Below are 19,946 nucleotides of genomic sequence, written 5' to 3'. Positions count from 1 at the left end.
AAACACCCCCAAAGCATAAAGTTTCCACCTCCATGTTTAACGTGAGGAGGGTGTGCTTGGTGTCATAGGCAGCATTCCTCCTCCTCCTCCAAACACAGTAAGTTGTATTAATGGCAAAGAGCTTGATTTTGGTCGCATCTGACCACAACACTTTCACCCAGTTCTCTAAATCATTCAGGTGTTCATTAGCAAACTTCAGACTGGCCTGTACATGTGCTTTCTTGAGCAGGGGGACCTTGCGGGCGCTACAGGATTTCAGTCTTTCGCATCGTAGTGTGTTACCAATTGTTTTCTTGGTGACTATGGTCCCAGCTGCCTTGAGATCATTGACAAGATTCTCCCATGTAGTTCTAGGCTGATTCCTCATTGTTCTCATGATCATTGAAACTCCACAAGGTGAGATCTTGCATGGAAGACCGAGGGAGATTGACAGTTATTTTGTGTTTCTTCCATTTGCGAATAATCACATCAACTGTTGTCACCCTCTCACCAAGCTGCTTGGCGATGGTCTTGTAGCCCATTCCAGCCTTGTGTAGGTCTACAATCTTGTCCCTGACATCCTTGGACAGCTCTTTGGTCTTGGCCATGGTGGAGAGATTGGAATCTGATTGCTTCTGTGGACAGGTGTCTTTTATACAGGTAACAAGCTGCAATTGGGAGCGCTTCCTTTAAGAGAGTGCTCCTAATCTCAGCTCGCTACCTGTATAGAAGACACTGTATAGACCTGTATAGAAGACACATGGGACTCAGAAACCTTGCTGATAGGGGATCAAATACTTATTTCACTCATTAAAATGCAAATCAATTTAGAACTTTTTTTAAAGTTATACTGCGTCAGATTGGCTCCCCTGCGCGACCCGTCGTAGCTGTACGTCGGCTCTTTAAGGTGCCTCCGGCAACACGCATCCGCAGCATATCCCCCCGGAGCCGATGCTCGTGCCCCCGGGCACCCGCAATCGCTTGTGACAGAGCGAGAACCGGGATCTGTATGTGTAAACACACAAATCCCGGTACTATCAGGGGAGAGGAGACAGATAGTGTGTTTCTACTAAGTAGGAACAATGATCTCTCTCCTCCTCTAATCAGCCACATTCCCCCTCACAGTTAGAAGACACATAAAGAACACATTTAACCCTTTGATCGCCCCCTAGTGTTAACCCCTTCCCTGCCAGTGACATTTATACAGTAATCAGTGGCTATTTATAACACTGATCGCTGTATAAATGTCAATGGTCCCAAAAAAGTGTCAAAAGTGTCTGATTTGTCCCCCGCAATGTCTCAGTCCCGCTAAAAATCGCAGATCGCCGCCATTACTAGTAAAAAAAAAATAATAATAATAATAATAATAACAAGAGAGAGTTTAATAAGACTCGGGGCCACTCATTACAATTAGAAGAGAAGAGGTTTAACCTTAAACTACGTAGAGGGTTCTTTACTGTAAGAGCGGTAAGGATGTGGAATTCCCTTCCACAGGCGGTGGTCTCAGCGGGGAGCAATGATAGCTTCAAGAAACTATTAGATAATCACCTGAATGACCGCAACATACAGGGATATGTAAGGTAATACTGACACATAATCACACACATAGGTTGGACTTGATGGACATGTGTCTTTTTTCAACCTCACCTACTATGTAACTATGTAACTATGTAACAATGCCATAAATCTATCCCCTATTTTGTAGACAATATAACTTTTGCGCAAACCAATATACACTTATTGCGATTTATTTTTTACCAAAAATATGTAGAAGAATATATATTGGCCTAAACTGATGAAGAAATTTGTTTTTTTAAACTTTTTTGGTGGGGATATTTTTTAAAGCAAAAAGTACAAAATATTGTTTTTTTTTTTTGTTTTTTTTCAAAATTGTTGCTCTTTTTTTGTTTATAGCGCAAAAAAAAAAAAAAACGCAGGAGTGATCAAATACCACCAAAAGAAATCTCTATTTGTGGGGAAAAAAGGACATACATTTTGTTTGGGTACAACGTCGCACGACCGCGCAATTATCAGTTAAAGCGACGTAGTGCTGTATCGCAAAAAATGGCCTGGTCATTAAAGGGGAAAATCTTCCGGGGCTGAAGTGGTTAAAGCCAAACTCCAGCTAACACTTTTTAAGCAGTTTTTTTTTCCTTTTTAGGATAAAGTTATTATATAAACGAATAAAAGCTGACCATTGTAATCGCTCTGTCATGTTAAAGTGATTGTGTTACAAATGTGATTAGTAGCACTGTGAGCTTAAAAAATCAATAAACCTATTCATAAATATTCCACATATGACAAATGCTCAAACATTACATTATGTTCATGCCAACATTACACTAAGTTAAATAATAAAATTTTTTTGTAATCATCTCAACCTATCACTGTGATCAAATAGTCGTGTCCATGAATCATTTACAGTGCTTCAAATCCACACAGTGCTGTGTTCCGAACAAAAGGTAAACTCCAGTGTTCCAGTGCTAAATACAGCCAGCACCCAGTATATCCAGTAGTGTGAATTGTAGGCCTAGAGCTAGATCCCGGCCCCACTCCCTTCTCACTGGCTATGATTGACAGCAGCTGGAGCCAATGGCTCCCACTGCTGTCTATGAGCCAATGAGAAGGGAAAGATCTGAAAGAGTCTCTGCTCTTGTGCACAGCACTGGTTAGAGATCCGGCTCAGGTAAGTATAAGGAGGGCTGGGGGAAGCTGCATGCAGAAGGTTGTTCTTCCTTTTTTTTTTTTTTACCTTTTTAAAGTAGTTGTACAGGCAGAAGGGTTTTTTACGTTTAATGCGTTCTATGCCTTCTGCGTGCAGCAGCCTAGCCCCCCTACTACTTACCTGAGCCCCCTCTCTAGCCAGCGATGTCCCCGAGTGCCTTGGCCATCTGGGACTCTCCCTCCTAATTGGCTGAGACACAGCAGTGGCGCCATTGGCTCCCACTGCTTTTAATGAAACTGAGTTAGCCAATCAGGAGAGAGAGGGGTGGGGCCAAACCGTGGCTCCGTGTCTGAATGGATACACTGAGCTGCAGATTGGCTTGGGTGCCCCCATAGCAAGCTGCTTGGGGGTGCCAGGAGCTCCAGCCAGTACCCGAGAAGAGGAAGATCCGGGCTGTAAAACCATTACACAGAGCAGGTAAGAATAATTTTTTTTTTTTTAATAGAAAAAAAAACACTCTACGATCACTTTAATGCACAGAGTGCATTAAAGTGTTTGTAAACCTAAAAAAAAAAATGGATCCTGTTCCCTGTAAAGCATCACATTGCTTGTGTTGTGTAATTTGGCCCCCTGTGTCACCTGTAATACCTGGCTGATCCTGCTTGGTTCTGCCCTCCCCCACTTTAAACTAAACTAACCATGGTTTATCATGGCTGCTGAGCCCTGGTCAGTTTACCTGCCTCCGTCATCTACAGCTCTGCTCTGTCCTCTCTCCCCCTCCCCTCCCTGCCTGTCAGCTCTTACCAGTGCTGCTCTGCTCCCTCCCCGCTGCTACAAAACAATGCAATGTTAATACAATAGCCTTTGTTAGATAACAACATGTGCCCCAGTGTCTGTGTTTTATAAAAAATATGACAATTTCTACCTTATTTCACAGCGCTCATGTGACTGCTCGCCTCTCTCCTCCCGGCTGATGTTTTTGGCCCCTCCCGCTGTAATTGTCAGACTGGGAGAGGAGAGAGCCGAGGAGTCACTTGAGCACTGAGAGGCACTCTGAAATAAGGTAGATATTGGGATTTTTTTTTATAAAGCAGAGACACTGTTATCTAACCGAGGGGATTGTATTAACGTCACATATGGGCCTTACAACCACTTTTAAGATAAAAAAATTTAAGGCTTTACAACTACTGTAAATGCTTTCTCTCAATACTCTGCTACTTTTACTGGACGTTCTCATCTGTTAAAGTGAGGATCACCAGGTGAAAAAAAATAAAGGAAACTAATGCAGCCACTACATCTAAGAATTGGTAAGCCACAATATATTATATTTTAGATTTTAGGGTTAATACCGCTTTTAAAGCTAAAGTTTTAGTTAAAAGAAGAAAAAATCTCTATAGCTTTAGTGAGCCAACTTTCCTGTAATGAGGTTTGTCCCACGTCGTCCAAAGAGCTGGATCCTGTAATCCTGTAGAGATCTTTACTAAAGGGATGCCCCGTCCTCTACCTGCTGCTGAACTTCCAGCGCTGCCGGGGTTAATAGCTCTCAGCTTCTATAAAGCTGCAATGAACAAACTCCTAATAGGAACCTGCTCCCTCCTCCCTCCTCCTTCATTGGAAAAAGTTGTTTCATAGTGTACATTCTATGTGACATGATCAGTGAATGGCGGAAGAGTCAGATGAGCCACAGAATTTTTGCTCCCATTCACAGATCATGTAACAGCAATGAAAGAACTTTTCTCATTGGAGAAGTAGGGGGTGGGTCACTGTTGGGAGCTTGTTCACTGCACCTTCATGGAAGACTTTGAGCTATTAACCCCTGCAGCATGGGAAAGTCAGCAGCAGGAATAGGACCGCCATCCCTGCACAGAAGATTTCCACAGGATCCAGCTGCCTGCATGATGTTCCTAACCGATTGCCGCCCACACCCAACGTTATATGACGTTGCGGACTTTGAGCGGTGATATCTGAGCCGAAAATTCCCTGCACCATGAGAAGAAGCCATAGTGGCTGTTCAGCCGCTTGATCGTTCTTACAGGTGGCGAGAGGGGACGCAGCCCCCACCAACCCCCCCCCCCCTCCCGCCGCCCTACCGTGCTTCTGCTCACTCACCCGTGTAATCGATGAGCTGGAGAAGAGATTTCCAGTGGGCCAGATGGTCCCCGGAGTCTACGTTCATTCAGAGGCCGGGCGTGATGTTATGACATTACACCTGGTCTCTGCATTTGAAAGGCTTCCTGACCCCAGATCTCACTGTAAGAAGGGCCTGTCATGCCATATTCCTATTACAAGGGATGTTTACATTCCTTGCAATAGGAATAAAAGTGATCAAAAAAATAAATAAAAATGTAAAAAGAAAGCATCAAACTAGAAAAATAAAAGTAAAGTTAACAATAAAAATAAAAAATACATTTTTTTTAGAGTGCCCCTGTCCCCACATACTCACTCGCAGAAGTGAACGCATGCGTAAGTCACGCCCGCATATGAAAACGGTGTTCAAACCACACATGTGAGGTATCACCGCGAACGTTCGAGTAAGAGCAATAATTCTAGCATTAGACCTCCTCTGTAACTCAAAACATGTAACCTGTAAAAATGTTTAAAGCGTCACCCATGGGGATTTTCAAGTACCAAAGTTTGGCGCCATTCCATGAGCTTGTGCAATTTTGAAGTGTGACATGTTGGGTATCAAATTACTCAGCGTAACATCATCTTTCACATTATACAAAAAAAATTACACACCTTTTACTGTGGTGTTTTTTAATGTACGAAACTTTTTTTTTTTTCCAGAAAAAAAAAACGCATTTAAAAAAATTGCTGCGCAATTATCGTGCGAGATAAAAAAAGGTTGCAACAACTGCCATTTTATTCTCTAGTGTCTCTGCTAAAAAAAAAATATAATGTTTGGGGGTTCTGTGTAATTTTCTAGCAAAAAAAGATGATTTTTACATATAGGAGAGAAATTTCAGAATTGGCCTGGGTAGCAAGTGGTTAATTACACGTAAGTTAGGTCAATAAAACTAAAGAGAAAATTTTTGTTTGGCTAAACTTCAGCTATTATTGGTTCTTGTTTATGTGTGTATGTACAGAGATGTACATCTGCAAAACATATTGTGCTGTTTTTTAGAAATGAAGAGGCAAATGTACAACTCCAAAAAGGTGTCCTGGGCCTATCCATTATAGCAGAATGTTGCTGTAAATTATTTGGACAAGGTCCTTTGTACCCTTATTCTGACTCACGAAAACCAGTAAAAGAATTCCATTGGCATGACTGTCAGTATCTGACTGATTGTTGCACCTTACATTATGAAAGTAGAACTATAGGCAAAACTTTTCAAAACTAATTTTGGATAGAGTAAGGGAGGGTTATAAGCTCGGTTAGTTTATTTTTTGCCATCTGTGTCCCATTGCAGAGATTTCCCTTCACTTCCTGTCCCATAGCCAAGCAGGAAGTGAGAGAAAATCCCTGCTAATTAAAGAGAATTGGGAAATAGTGTCCCAATTGGAAAATTTTCCCTCTATTACTTTTCTGGGGATTTTATTTTCCTTTCACTTTCAATGATAATGGTAAGCAGGACAAATAGAGAGTATGAATTTCCATAACGGCGGCACAGACAGCAATAAAAACTGACAAGTTTTCTAATCCCTCTCCACTCTATCCAAAACTAAAAAAAAAAAGTTTTGCCTTTAGTTATACTTTAAATAAAGCTATGACCCTCATTAAAAACACAAAAATAGTTATGTGAGCAAACCTGTCCATTATGCAAAGTTTTAAATATATTGCGTGATTATATTGTGTTTTTTTTTCCTTTTTGTAGAGCAACTTGGCACATTATTTTGGTTTCAGTCACCATTTGCGGGTCTTGAACTTCATTTCAAATTACTTTGATCAAGTGGATCCTGTATCATCTACAAATATAAAAGTCACAGATACCGTGTTTGATGGTGTGGAGGTCAGAATCTTTGAGCCAAATCCAGAACCTGGTGGGGCATTAAGACGCCTCATTATTTACATCCATGGCGGAGGATGGGCCCTTGGAAGTGCAAGTATGTTACCATTGGGGAGCTTTTATAGGTCAAGGGAATGACATAATTTATCTCCTTGGTGCATGATGGGACCTAGGAAGTGCAGTATACAGTACATCATGAAAGTATTTACAGTGCTTGACTTTTTCCACATTTTGTTATGTTACAGCCTTATTCCAAAATGGATTACATTCATCATTTTCCTCAGAATTCTACAAACAATGCCCCATAATGACAAAGACGTTTGTTTGAAATCTTTGCAAATTTATTAAAAATAAAAAAAATAAATAAATTCACATGTTACACAAGTATTCACAGCCTTTGCCATGACACTCAAATTTGAGCTCAGGTGCATCCTGTTTCCAATGATCATCCTTGAGATGTTTCTACAACTTGATTGGAGTCCACCTATGGTAAATTCAGTTGATTGGACATGATTTGGAAAGGCACACACCTGTCTATATGAAGGTCCCACAGTTAACAGTGCATATCAGAGCACAAACCAAGGCGTGAAATCCATGGAATTGTCTGTAGACCTCCGAGACAGGATTGTATCAAGGCACAGATCTGGGGAAGAGTACAGAAAAATGTCTGCAGCTTTGAAGGTCCCAATGAGCACAGTGGCCTCCATCATCCATAAATGGAAGAAGTTTAGGACCACAAGGACTCCTCCTAGAGCGGGCTGCCCAGCCAAACTGAGCGACAGGGGGAGAAGGGCCTTAGCCTGGGAGATGACCAAGAACCCGATGGTCACTCTGACGGAGCTCCAGCGTTTCTCTGTGAAGAGAGGAAAACCTTCCAGAAGAACAACCATCTCTGCAGCACTCCACCAATCAGGCCTGTATAGTAGAGTGGCCAGACGGAAGCCACTCCTCAGTAAAAGGCACGTAACAGCGCACATGGAGTTTGCCAAAAGGCACCTGAAGGACTCTCAGATAATGGGAAACAAAATTCTCTGTTCTGATGAAGCAAAGATTGAACTCTTTGGCCTGAATGGCAAGTGTCCTGGCCAATACCATCCCTATAGTGAAGCATGGTGGTGGCAGCATCATGCTGTGGCGATGTTTTTCAGTGGCAGGAACTGGGAAGACTATTCAGGATCGAGGTAAAGATGAATGCAGCAATGTACAGAGACATCCTTTGAGGAAAACCTGCTTCAGAGCGATCTGGACCTCCAACTGGGGCGAAGGTTCATCTTCCAACAGGACAACAGCTCCTAAGCACACAGCCAAGATAACAAAGGGGTGGCTACAGGACAACTCTGTGAATGACCTTGAGTGATTTGAACCTGATTGAACGTTTCTGGAGAGATCTGAAAATGGCTGTGTGCCGAAGCTCCCCATCCAACCTGATGGAGCTTGAGAGGTCCTGCAATGAAAAATGGGGGAAACTGCCCAAAAATAGGTGTGCCAAGCTTGAGGCATCATATGCAAAAACACTTAAGGCTGTAATTGGAGCCAAAGGTGCTTCAACAAAGTATTTAGCAAAGGCTATGAATACTTACAGTGGGGAAAATAATTGATCCCCTGCAGATTTTGTAATTTTGCCCACTTACAAAGAAATGAAGGGTCTATAATTTTAATCATAGGTGTATTTTAAATGATAGAAACAGACTATCAATCAAGAATCCAGAAAAAAACACCTAAAACAAATGCTATAAATTAATTTCAGTGAGTAAAAGTAGTATTTGATCACCAAGCAAAACATGACTAAGTACTTGGTAGAGAAACCCTTCTTGGCAAGCACAGGGGTAAGACATTTGTTGTAGGTAGTGACCAGGTTTGCATACATCTCAGGAGGGATTTTGGTCCACTGTTTTGTACAGATCTTCTCTAAATCCTTAAGGTTTCTTGGCTGTTGCTTGGCAACTCGAGAATTCAGCTCCCTCCATAAATTTTCTATAGGATTAAGGTCTGGAGACTGGCTAGGCCACTCCATGACCCTAATGTGTTTCTTCTTGGGCAACTCCTTTGTTGCCTTGGCGGTATGTTTTGGGTCATTGTCATGCTGAAAAACCAATCCATTACCCATTTTCAGTGTTTCGGCTGAGGGAAGAAGGTTCTCATCCAAGATTTTACAATAGATGGCCCCATCCATTGGCCCCTTAATGCAGCAAAGTCAGCCTGTACCTTTAGCAGAGGAACAGCATCATGTTTCCACCTCCGTGCTTGACTGTAGGGACGGTGTTCTTAGGGTCATAGTTAGCATTTTTCTTCCTCCAAACACGGCGAGTCGAGTTAAAGCGGAGGTTCACACAAAAATTGAACCTCCGCTTTTCGGAACCCTCCCCCCTCCAGTGTCACATTTGGCACCTTTCAGGGGGGAGGGGGGTGCAGATACCTGTCTAAGACAGGTATTTGTACCCCTTCCGGGCATAGACTCCCACGGGAGTCTATGCCTCTTCCCGTCCCGCCGCGCTGTCTGCTGAGACACATACAGGTCCCAGAGACAGCACGGACCATTCAGATTGCGCTGCGAGACTCGCGCATGCGCAGTAGGGAACCGGTAAGTGAGGCCACAAGGCTTCATTTCCTGATTCCCATACCAAAGATGGTGGCGGCAGCATCCGAGGACCGAGGGACGGTTCGGCCTCGGGTGCCGACATCGCTGGACCCTGTGACAGGTAAGTGTCCTTATTTTAAAAGTCAGCAGCTGCAGTATTTGTAGCTGCTGACTTTTAAAAAAAAAAAAAAAAATTTTGCGGGACTCTCTCTTTAATGCCAAAGAGCTTAATTTTGGTCTCATCTGACCACAGCACTTTCTCCCAATCTTTCTCTGAATCATTTAGATGTTCATTGGCATGACTGTACATGTGCCTTCCTAAGGAGGGGGACACACTGTATTTGGAGGAAGAAAAATGTTGACTATGACCCTAAGAACACCATCCCTACAGTCAAGCACGGAGGTGGAAACATTATGCTTTGGGGCTGTTTCTCTGCTAAAGGTACAGACTGACTTTGCCACATTGAGGGGCCAATGGACAGGGCCATGTATTGTAAAATCTTGAATTAGAACCTTCTTCCCTCAGCCAGAACACTGAAGATGGGTCATGGATCGGTCTTTCATTTGACAATGACCCAAAACCTACTGCCAAGGCAACAAGGGAGTGGCTGAAGAAGAAGCACATTAAGGTCATGGAGTAGTCTAACCAGTCTCCAGACCTTAATCCTATAGAAAATGTATGGAGGGAGCTGAAACTCTGAGTTGCCAAGGAATCGAAAGGATTTAAAGAATATCTGTAAAGAAGAGTGGATCAAAATCTCTCCTGAGATATGTGCAAACCTGGTCACCAACTACAAGAAATGTCTTATCTCTGTGCTTGCCAACAAGTGTTTCTCCACCAAGTACTAAGTCATGTTTTGTTTGGGGATCAAATACTTATTTTACTCACTGAACTGCAACTCAATTTCTAACATTTGTATCGTATTTTTTCCTGGATTTTTGGTTGATATTCTTTCTTTATCATTTCAAATACACTTATGATAAAAATTATAGACTAAAATTTCAAACAAACTTCTTTCATGTTGTCATTATGGGGTATTGTTTGTAGAATTTTGAGGAAAGTAATGAATTTAATCCATTTAAAGGATAAGGTTGTAACATAACAAAATGTGGAAAAAGTGAAACGCGGTGAATACTTTCTGGATGCACTATATATTTAACTAGATAACTGGGTAATGCATGGAATGTAAATAGCATAGTAAAAAAGATTTAGAATATGAACCAAAGCCATCTATACAATTTGTAGGAAGCAATATTTTAGGATTAGAAAGCAGGATTGGATGGCACTGATTTTTATGATTGACCCATAATATAAAAAAAATATAGAAAAAAAATTTGCAACAGTTCCAGAGTCAGAAAACGACTACCTCTTATCACGTATGGCTCATTGTGTAGGCAGCTGGTTCCTGGAGAAATTTCTTTGCAGGGATGCCTATCCTCTTCTTGTCTCTGAACTTTGGCGCTGCAGTGGTTAACAGCTTCAAGTCTTCCTCTTCAGGCAGAACTGATGGTCCAACAGGGAAACTGCCCCTCCTTCCCCCCTCCATTGAGAACAGTTCTTTCATTTCAGTGTCGGAAATTCAGAGCCAGGAAGAGGACAGACATTTCTGAAGCGCAGGATCCAGCTAGCTGCCTACACATCATGAGGCATACTTCATTACAGGTAGGTGATGTGTACCTAAAGCTGTAGAGATATATATTTTTTTTTAATCTTTGAATACATATAAAATGAAGACACTGGTTTTGATATTCCATATTATTTAATTACTCTCAGAAACACACTGACAACTGATGTTGACTTTGCTATCAAATCATGCAGAAAATAAAAATCAGAATTTTTTAAAATTCTAGTTTATCACATGAGATTTAAACATTTCCTGTAATTAAAATCACTGAAGTTAATACAGTGAGCTTATTGTGCAGCTATTAATGGGATTGTCAAAGCTATCCAACTTGCTTGGTGCGCAATGGATGCACATTATCACCTCCTGTCCAGTGAACAGTCCCTGCCCCCAAGAAGCTTACAATCTAAGGTCCTTATCTCACATGCCTACATACACAGACAAAGGCTAGTTTAGACAGGAGTCAATTAACCTACTAACATGTATTTTAAAGTGTGGAACAAACCTACACAAGCACATGCAAACTCGCATGCAGACGGTATCCTGAGTGGGATCCAAATCTGGGACTCTAGTGGTAAAAGACAGAAGTGAATTCCCATAGTTGCTGTGAATACAGGGACAGGCAAGATGCAGAGGCTTATTGCTGATAGCAATGGGGATTGTCTCACATACTAAGAAGAGTGTTGGTATGGGTTGTGTGAAGGACTAGTCATCCGGGAATATAATTGCAAATTGTGATCATTTTTATCTCCATGCTTGACATTTATTTTATCTGTTAAAACCAATATCCTGCTAATAAAATGTCTTGAAGTGGGACTTGCAGTATGGCTGACTCCTTATGGGTTAATATTACAGTACTGTATGTGTATGACGAATTACATTGCTTCTGCTTGTTTTAGGAGCAAGGTCCTATGACACTCTGTGCCGGAGGTTTTCTGAAGATGTGAATGCTGTCGTAGTTTCTATCGAGTAAGTCTGAGCAATGGAAAGCCAATCCATTTTGCATGCTGGTTTGCCAGATCAGAACACAATTATTTGGTGACTGCAATAATTCACCTTTTTCACGTGCATCATTTTTGTGGTGTATGTTGGTTGAGATGGTCACTAATATGACTTACCAAAAGTTGGCCTTCGCCTCCAACAACATGCTGCCTGCAATAATGCAAAGTAAAAGCATTCATTTCAGACCTTTAAGTCTTTGGCTGCCAGGCCATGTGCTCTACTTTTAACCTCAGGTGGCCAGACCATTTTTTTGCAATATTTTCACTTTTTTTATTTTTCAATTAGCTTTTTGTTTGTAGAAGAAAACACAGGACTGGTAGAATAGGCAGATGCTGCTACTGCTAGTGGTGACTGCACAAATGTTTATCAAGCTTATATTTTCAGTAAACATTTTTAGTGTAAAATCATTTTCAACATAAATTACAAAATTCCCACTAAAACTATAAAAATAATTATTGGTTATTTAAATAACAATTATTTGTAAATCGTGTTTTTTTTCTTTTTTTTTTACGGAACAGTGGAAATTGAACATAAACAAAACTATAAATAGCAAACTAACGTTATAGATCTGAAGGTTGGCTTCACACCTATGGCTTGTGTAATGCCAGTCTGCATTACTGTGTGTGCACTGCATTGGTGTGCATTGCACTAAAATTATTTTATCACAACGCTGCATGGTATTGCGTCATAATGTACTGTTGCACATAGCGTTGAATGTAATAAATAAAAGTTGTAAAAGAAATAAAATTGAGGATTGTGGTAAGTTGGCATGTGTTGTGGTATGCTGCAATGCACACATATTAGCAAGGCCCATGAGGGTGCCTTTAACAATGAATGGCATCACAATGTACCAACAAGAGTAATTGTTTTTGTGAACTGCTGTAATGTTGTGCATGGCCCCACATCACACAATACAAATAAGGTCTTTCTTTAAATAATATTTATATACAGTGTGTGTGTGTGTGTGTGTTTGTGTGTGTGTGTATGTATATATACATATATATATTTATATAATATAAATGTGTGTGTGTATATGTGTCAGCTACCAGATCTATGCCCGAGATCTTTAGAGACATTCTATGAACCCATGGAGATCATTTTCCATGGTTTGCCTGTATATTCCCTGTAAGGGAAAACTGGAAACATTTGAAATGAAAGCCACTGTATAATGGTGTCCTTGTTTCACACAGATTTGGATACTCTCTGAAATTTAATTTGTATAGTCTCTAAAATTGACTTACAATTTTAACCATAGTCCTTATGGAGTTTAGCCTTTTAGTTTATTTCCAAAAAATAAAATTTTGGTTTTTTCCTTGCATAGTATGTTGACTTATTTCATACAGAACAGCTGAAGGTTAAGAAATTCTTGCCTAATTGAATGTGTTTGCAGCTGACAAAACAAATTGTTCTGTTAATCCTCTTAGTAAAGCATGAAAAGTTTAGATAAATTTCACCTCCCTAGGCGTGTTTTGGGTTGAAGATAACTTAACTAGACGTGACATCACTACAAAGGCTTCCTGTCTTTTTTTCTGCAATAACCTTCCAGGACAGCACATGAGAGAGAGGCTCCACCCACCTAAAACTGGAAACACATCATCCAGAATCGTTTAAAAGAGCATATCCACTTTGTAGGTACAGTTGTGTGCAAAAGTATTTGTCCCTTCCTAATTTTTAATTTTTTGCATATTTCTCTTAACACTTACACTTAAATGATTCAGATCATCAAACAAATTTTAATATTACACAAAGATAACCCGAGTAAATCCAAGATGCAGTTTTTAAACTATTATTTCATTTATTAAGGGGAAAAAAAGCTGTTCAAACCTGCCTGGCCCTATGTGAAAAAGTAATTACCCCCTCCCATGCTGAATCATGAATGAACTGTGATTAACTACAATTTTTTGGAAAGATGAGTTAAATTTCACTTGCCACACCCAGGCCTGATTACTGCCAGACCTGTTGAATCAAGAAATCACATAAATAGAAGCTGTCTGACAAAGTGAAGCACGCTAACAGATCACAAAAAGCCACACATCATGCCACAATCTAAAAAAATTCAAGAACAGATTAGAAACAAAGTAATGTACATTTCTAAGGCTTTGAAACTTCAGTGAACCACGGGAAGAGCTATTTTATCTACAAATGGATATAACATTGAACAGTGGTGAACCTTCCCAGGAGTGGCCGGCCTACAAAAATTACTCCAAGAGCATGACGAAGACTCATCCAGGAGGTCGTAAAAGAACCCAGAACAACATCTAAAGAACTGCAGGCCTCACTTGCCTCAGGTAAGATCAGTGTTCATGATTCAACAATAAGAAAGACTGGGCAAAAAATGACATCCATCGGAGAGTTCCAAGGCCAAAGCCACTGCTGACCAAAAAGAACACAAAGGATCATCTCACATTTACCAAAAAACATTTTGATTATCCCCAAGACTTTTAGGCAAATATTCTGTGGACTGATGAGACAAAAATTCAACTTTTTAGAAGGTGTGCGTTCCGTTACATCTGGCTTAAATACAGCATTTCATAACAAGAACATCATACCAACAGTCAGACATAGTGGTGGTAGCGTGATGGTCTGGGGCTGCTTTGCAGCTTCAGGACCTAGACGACTTACCATAATTGATGGAACCATGAATTCTGAGCTCTACCAGAAAATCCTAAAGGAGAATGTCCGGTCATCAGTTTGTGACCTCAAGCTCAAGTTATGCAGCAGGACAATGATCCGAAACACAGTAGCAAGTCTACCTCCAAATGGTTCAAACAAAGCAGAATTTAGGTTTTGGTGGCCTAGTCAAAGCCAATTGGGATGCTGTATCGTGACTTTACACAGGCCGTTCATGCTGGAAAACCCTCCAATGTAGCTGCATTAAAACAATTCTGCAAAGAAGAGTGGGCCAAAATTGCTCCACAGTAATGTGAAAGACTCATTGCCAGTTATCGCAAACGCTTGATTGCAGTTGCTGCCAAGGGTGGCCAAACCAGGTATTAGGTTTAGGTGGCAATTACTTTCTGACATAAAGCCAGGCAGGTTTGGGCAGCTTTTTTGCCTTAATAAATAAAACCATCATTTAAAAACTGCATTTTGTATTTACTCTACATATCTTTGTGTAATAAAAAAATTTGTTTGATGATCTGAGTAATTTAAGTGTGACAAATATGCAAACAAATAAGTCAGAAAGGGGGTAAAAACTTTTTCACACAACTGTATTTGTGTTTTCTCTGTGCTAACTGGAACATCAAAACTGTTCGCTATTTTTTTTTCCTTTGTACTAGTTGCAGAGGCCTTCCAGTATATGCTCCCCCATGATTTCAGGGACAGCGGACCTGAAGTAGTGTGTGTATCTGGGCTTTTCCTGGCAAGGATTAGCTTTTGCTAGTATGACCATCACCTTTTCCATTTTTCCCCAAGTTCTGTTCCCTGACAAGGAAGAGCAGTTATTTCTGTGAGCACAGAGGCTCTAGTTAAGCCCCTTTCTCAAATTTGGTCAGGGTCCTCCCCTGTGTTGCCTCTGGGTGTAGTGGAGGAACCCTAGGTGACTAGCTAACCCCCCTCTGTATACGGCTGTGTTGTGAATGGATCGTGGATTTCAGCATCCTTGGGTCCTTCCTGGGGGGTGGGAGAGGTCAAGCATTGAGCGGAGGAGTCCAGACTTTCTGGCTCAGTTGACATACATGTTAGTGTGCAGGCTGGGACAGAGGTCAGCCTAGTACAGCGTGGGCTTCCCCAAATGGACAGCAGTTTGCTTGGATGTGTATCCACTTTGGCCCCAGCATTCATAGATGCCATGGTAAAAGCACAAGAGTGGGGGATAGTGTCAAAAGCAGGCCTGAACCTTTCCATAAATCCCAGGAGTATTGCAGCAGACATGCTGTGGTCAGCAGTGCTACACCATGCAGTCTGATTCCGCCACACCAGCTGCTACAAATTTGGCAGATTTGGACACATTTGGATGTCTCTTGTTATGGATTGCACACTAATTGCACTGCTTACAGCCTCCAGGCCAAAAGTTCTGCCATTTCCTCTTTCAGTGTCAGCTGTTTTTGTCATTAGGTCCTTATGAAGTGGAAAACTATGACCATCTCCCACCTTAGCATAGGCTAAGTAAATCTACTCATGTGTACTGTGGTGTATTGGCTCTACTGGATAGATGAATAATGCCGCGTACACACGGTCGGACTTTTCAGCTGCAAAAGTCCGACAGCCCGTCCGGACTTTCAACAGACTTTCTAATGACCGGACTTGCCTACACACGATCACACAAAAGTCCGACGGATTCGTACGTGATGACGCACATCGGACTAAAATAAGGAAGTTGATAGCCAGTAGCCAATAGCTGCCCTAGCGTCGGTTTTTGTCCGTGGGACTAGCATACAGACGAGCGGATTTCTGGGTCCGGCGGAGTTACGACGTAGAGATTTGAAGCATGTTCAAAATCTCAAGTCCGTCAGATTTGTGGCTGGAAAAGTCCACTGAAAGTCCGGGGAAGCCCACACACGATCGGATTGTCCGCCGGACTTGGTCCGTCGGCGTCCGTCGGACTTTTGTAGCCGAAAAGTCCGACCGTGTGTACGCGGCATAACAGATTGGTAGCCAGTGACTTGGTTATACCTATGATACGTTATCATTCTAACTGTCTGCTTTGTGTTAAAGGCCTGAGGGGCATACTCATTGCTTCTTGTTGGGTCTTTCTTCATGAATACACCACAATGACTTCATGCTTTCTGTAGTATGCTCTCTCTCTCTATGTTTGTATTTAATCTGCATCGTTGGGATTGGTTCACTTATGTGTGTATCATTATTTTTTGTTTGTTTAATTGTATTGTTTAATCATGCACTTGGAATTAGATCACTACCCCTAACTGCTGAGCTTTGACTAGCTTATCTTTTATGCTACGGCTCATACTTCATATATAAAATTTACAACCTTTTAGTTTGCATATACAATATTTTATAATGATGTTGTGGGTTTTTTTTATGAACACACATCAACGCTTGCTTTGTTTTCTACGGTGGGCTTTAGCTTTATGTATTCATTTACATATGCAACATTAGAGTCCTGTATCATTTTGATTATAATCAGGTTGTATTAGTCCTTAAATTTAGATAGATTAGATGCCTCAGAGGTTCTGGCAGCTTAGGCTTCATGCAGAAGAGAATCAAATAGCTCCCTATGCTTGAAACTGCTAGGGTTATAGGACACGGTTCCAGTCATCTATCATGTGAGAAATTTTTAGAAATCCTCTTAGTAAAGCATTTAACATGAGTGGCTGGGATGGGAAGGCGTCGATCCGTGGCCTTAACTTCCGATTGATGAGGTGGTGCTGGATCCGGGGTAGGGCTCCTTGAAGCGGCTTTTTCTGCCCCTCTGCCCCCTGCTCCTCACTCCAGCTTGCCGAGAGAAGAGCCTGGGCCATTGCTTCTCCTCCCAGCCGAGGAGGAAGTGGTTCCTGAGACCCGATTGGTCAGAAGTCCTAAGCTTTCTGATTGGCCGGGAGGAGAAGCAGAAAGACTTTAGCAAATATTAATTCACTAATGTGACACAACTGGGTGGGCTCGGGGCGCAGTGCTCTAATTTTTTGAAGCCAATTGGTGCCTCAGGCTCTAATAATGTGCTTAAAAAAAAACAAAAAACAAACTAACATTGAAATCCACACGTCCGGCGCCCTGCATGGAGATTAGGGGGGCGGCGCCCCTGCGCCCTAATGGAGCGGCCGCCACTATTTAACACATGAAATAGCTTACAAGTTTTCACCATCATATGTTCTAGTATATATGTATTTTTTTCTACAGTTTAAGGTTACATATAGGTTACAACATTAGGCCCTTTTCAGATCTTGTGTGATCACTATGCTCTTTAGTTGTGGCTCTGTTCTATACCATAGTCTAAAACTCTTGCATTACTTATGTAAATGAGCACATGTTTGGAGGTATGGGCAATGTTGCAGCATGTTGATGTATGGTTTTTCTTCATCCCTGTATTTGGGAGGGGGTGTATGTCTTCAGCACAAAAACATCCCTGGCAATGTCCCCTGCTTCTCTTCATCTGAATGTTTGTTTTTCTTTGTTCATTGCTTCTAGTCAAGGAGCAGTGTTCTTCAGCACAGCAAATCTGTTTGATGGAACTTGAAAGTAAGGCAAGCCCCTCAAACAGGCCATCCAGACAGCAAATTGGAGAGCAGTTCTAGTAAATCTTAGTGACCAAGATGCACCGCTATGATTAGCTGCACCTACAGTGCTTCGAAAAAGTATTCATACCCCTTGAAATGTTCTACATTTTGTCATATAACAACCAAAAACGTAAATGTATTTTATTGGGATTTCATGTGATAGACCAACACAAATGACAAATAATTGTGAAGTGGAATGAAACTGATAAATGATTTTCAAAATTTTTTTACAAATAAATATCTGAAAAGTGTGACATGCATTTGTATTCAGCCACCCTGAGTCAATCCTTTGTAGAACCACCTTTCGCTGTATTTACAGCTGCAAGTCTTTTTGGGTATACTAGCTTGGCACATCCTAGAGAGTGAAATGTTTGCCCATTCTTCTTTGCAAAATAGCTCAAGCTCTGTCAGATTGGATGGAGAGCGTTTGTGAACAGCAATTTTCAAGTCTTGCCACAGATTCTCAATTGGATTTAGGTCTGGACTTTGATAGGGCCATTTTAACACATGAATATGCTTTGATTTAAACCATTCCATTGTACCTCTGGCTGTATGTTTTTATGGTCGTTGTCCTGCTGGAAGGTGAACCTCCACCCCAGCCTCAAGTCTTTTGCACACTCTAACAGGTTTTCTTTTAAGATTGCCCTGTATTTCCATCAACTCTGACCAGCTAAAGCATCCCCACAACATGATGCTGCCACCACCATGTTTCAGGGTGGTGGGGATGGTGTGTTCAGGGTTATGTGCAGTGTTAGTTTTCCGCCACACAGTATTTTGCTTTTAGGCCAGAAAGTTCAATTTTGGTCTCATCTGACCAGAGCATCTTCTTCCACATGTTTGCTGTGTCCCCCACATGGCTTCTCACAAACTGCAAATAGGACTTCTTATGGCTTTCTTTCAACAAAGACTTTCTTCTTGCCACTCTTCCATAAAGGTCAGATTTGTGGAGTACACGACTAATAGTTGTCCTGTGGACAGATTCTTCCATCTGAGCTGTGTATCTGCAGGTCCTCTAGAGTTACCATGGGCCTCTTTGCTGCTTCTCTGATGAATGCTCTCCTTGCCAGGCTTGTCAGTTTAGGTGGACGGCCATGTCTTGGTAGGTTTACAGTTATGCCATACTCTTTCCATTTTCAGGAGATGGATTGAACATTGCTCCGTGAGATGTTCAAAGCTTGGGATATCTTTTTATAACCTAACCCTGCTTTAAACTTCTCCACAACTTTATCCTTGAGCTGTATGGTGTGTTCCTTGGCCTTCATGATGCTGTTTGTTCACTAAGGTTCTCTAAAAAACCTCTGAGGGCTTCACAGAACAGCTGTATTTATTCTGAGATTAAATTACACACAGGTGGACTCTGTTTACTAATTAGGTGACTTCTGAAGGCAATTGGTTCCAGTATATTTTAGTTAGGGGTATCCGAGTAAAGTGGGCTTAATTCAAATGCACACCACACTTTTCAGATATTTATTTGGAAACAATTTTGAAAAACGTTCATCATTTTCTTTCCACTTCACAATTATGTGCCACTTTGTGTTGGTCTATCACATAGAATCCACAAAAAATACATTTATGTATTTGGTTGTAACATGACAAAATGTGGAAAATGTCAAGGAGTATGAATTCCTTTTTTAAAGGCATTGTATTGGAGCCCAAAAGATGGAGACACCAGGAAATCTGGGGACATGAGTCGCCGAGCAAATGTGGCTGCATTTACATTCCTCATCCTCTGCCTGGCAGGCCAGTTACCCACTGTGACAAACTCACCCAGGACAGAGGCTATTGGAGGGGACTGAACGCAAGCCTCTTGCCCACCGATTATGGGCCCTAGCATTTGGGGGAATGGTGCTCTCTGTGAGCTGTATGCCTGGGGACCCTGGGGTTGGTGTTACTTTGGATTCAGCTCCATGTCCCCCCAAAACACACAGACTCTGGAACCCGTTATATGCCATATTAGAATGATAAGACTGAGTTATA

General features: G+C 41.5%; 1 protein-coding gene across 1 annotated transcript in view; it reads left to right on the top strand.

Moving 5' to 3' along the window:
- NCEH1 (neutral cholesterol ester hydrolase 1) overlaps positions 1-19,946 on the top strand; it is a 79,431-nt gene that overhangs the window by 16,311 nt on the left and 43,174 nt on the right. Inside the window, exons 2-3 of the mRNA XM_073626233.1 lie at positions 6,460-6,688; positions 11,691-11,760. Of these exons, the coding sequence (XP_073482334.1) occupies positions 6,460-6,688; positions 11,691-11,760 (299 nt within the window). The remainder of the gene's footprint in view (positions 1-6,459; positions 6,689-11,690; positions 11,761-19,946) is intronic.

The sequence above is a fragment of the Aquarana catesbeiana genome, linkage group LG04, assembly GCF_042186555.1.
Source record: "Aquarana catesbeiana isolate 2022-GZ linkage group LG04, ASM4218655v1, whole genome shotgun sequence".
NCBI lineage: Eukaryota > Metazoa > Chordata > Amphibia > Anura > Ranidae > Aquarana > Aquarana catesbeiana.
This window is presented reverse-complemented; position numbering and strand designations above follow the sequence as displayed.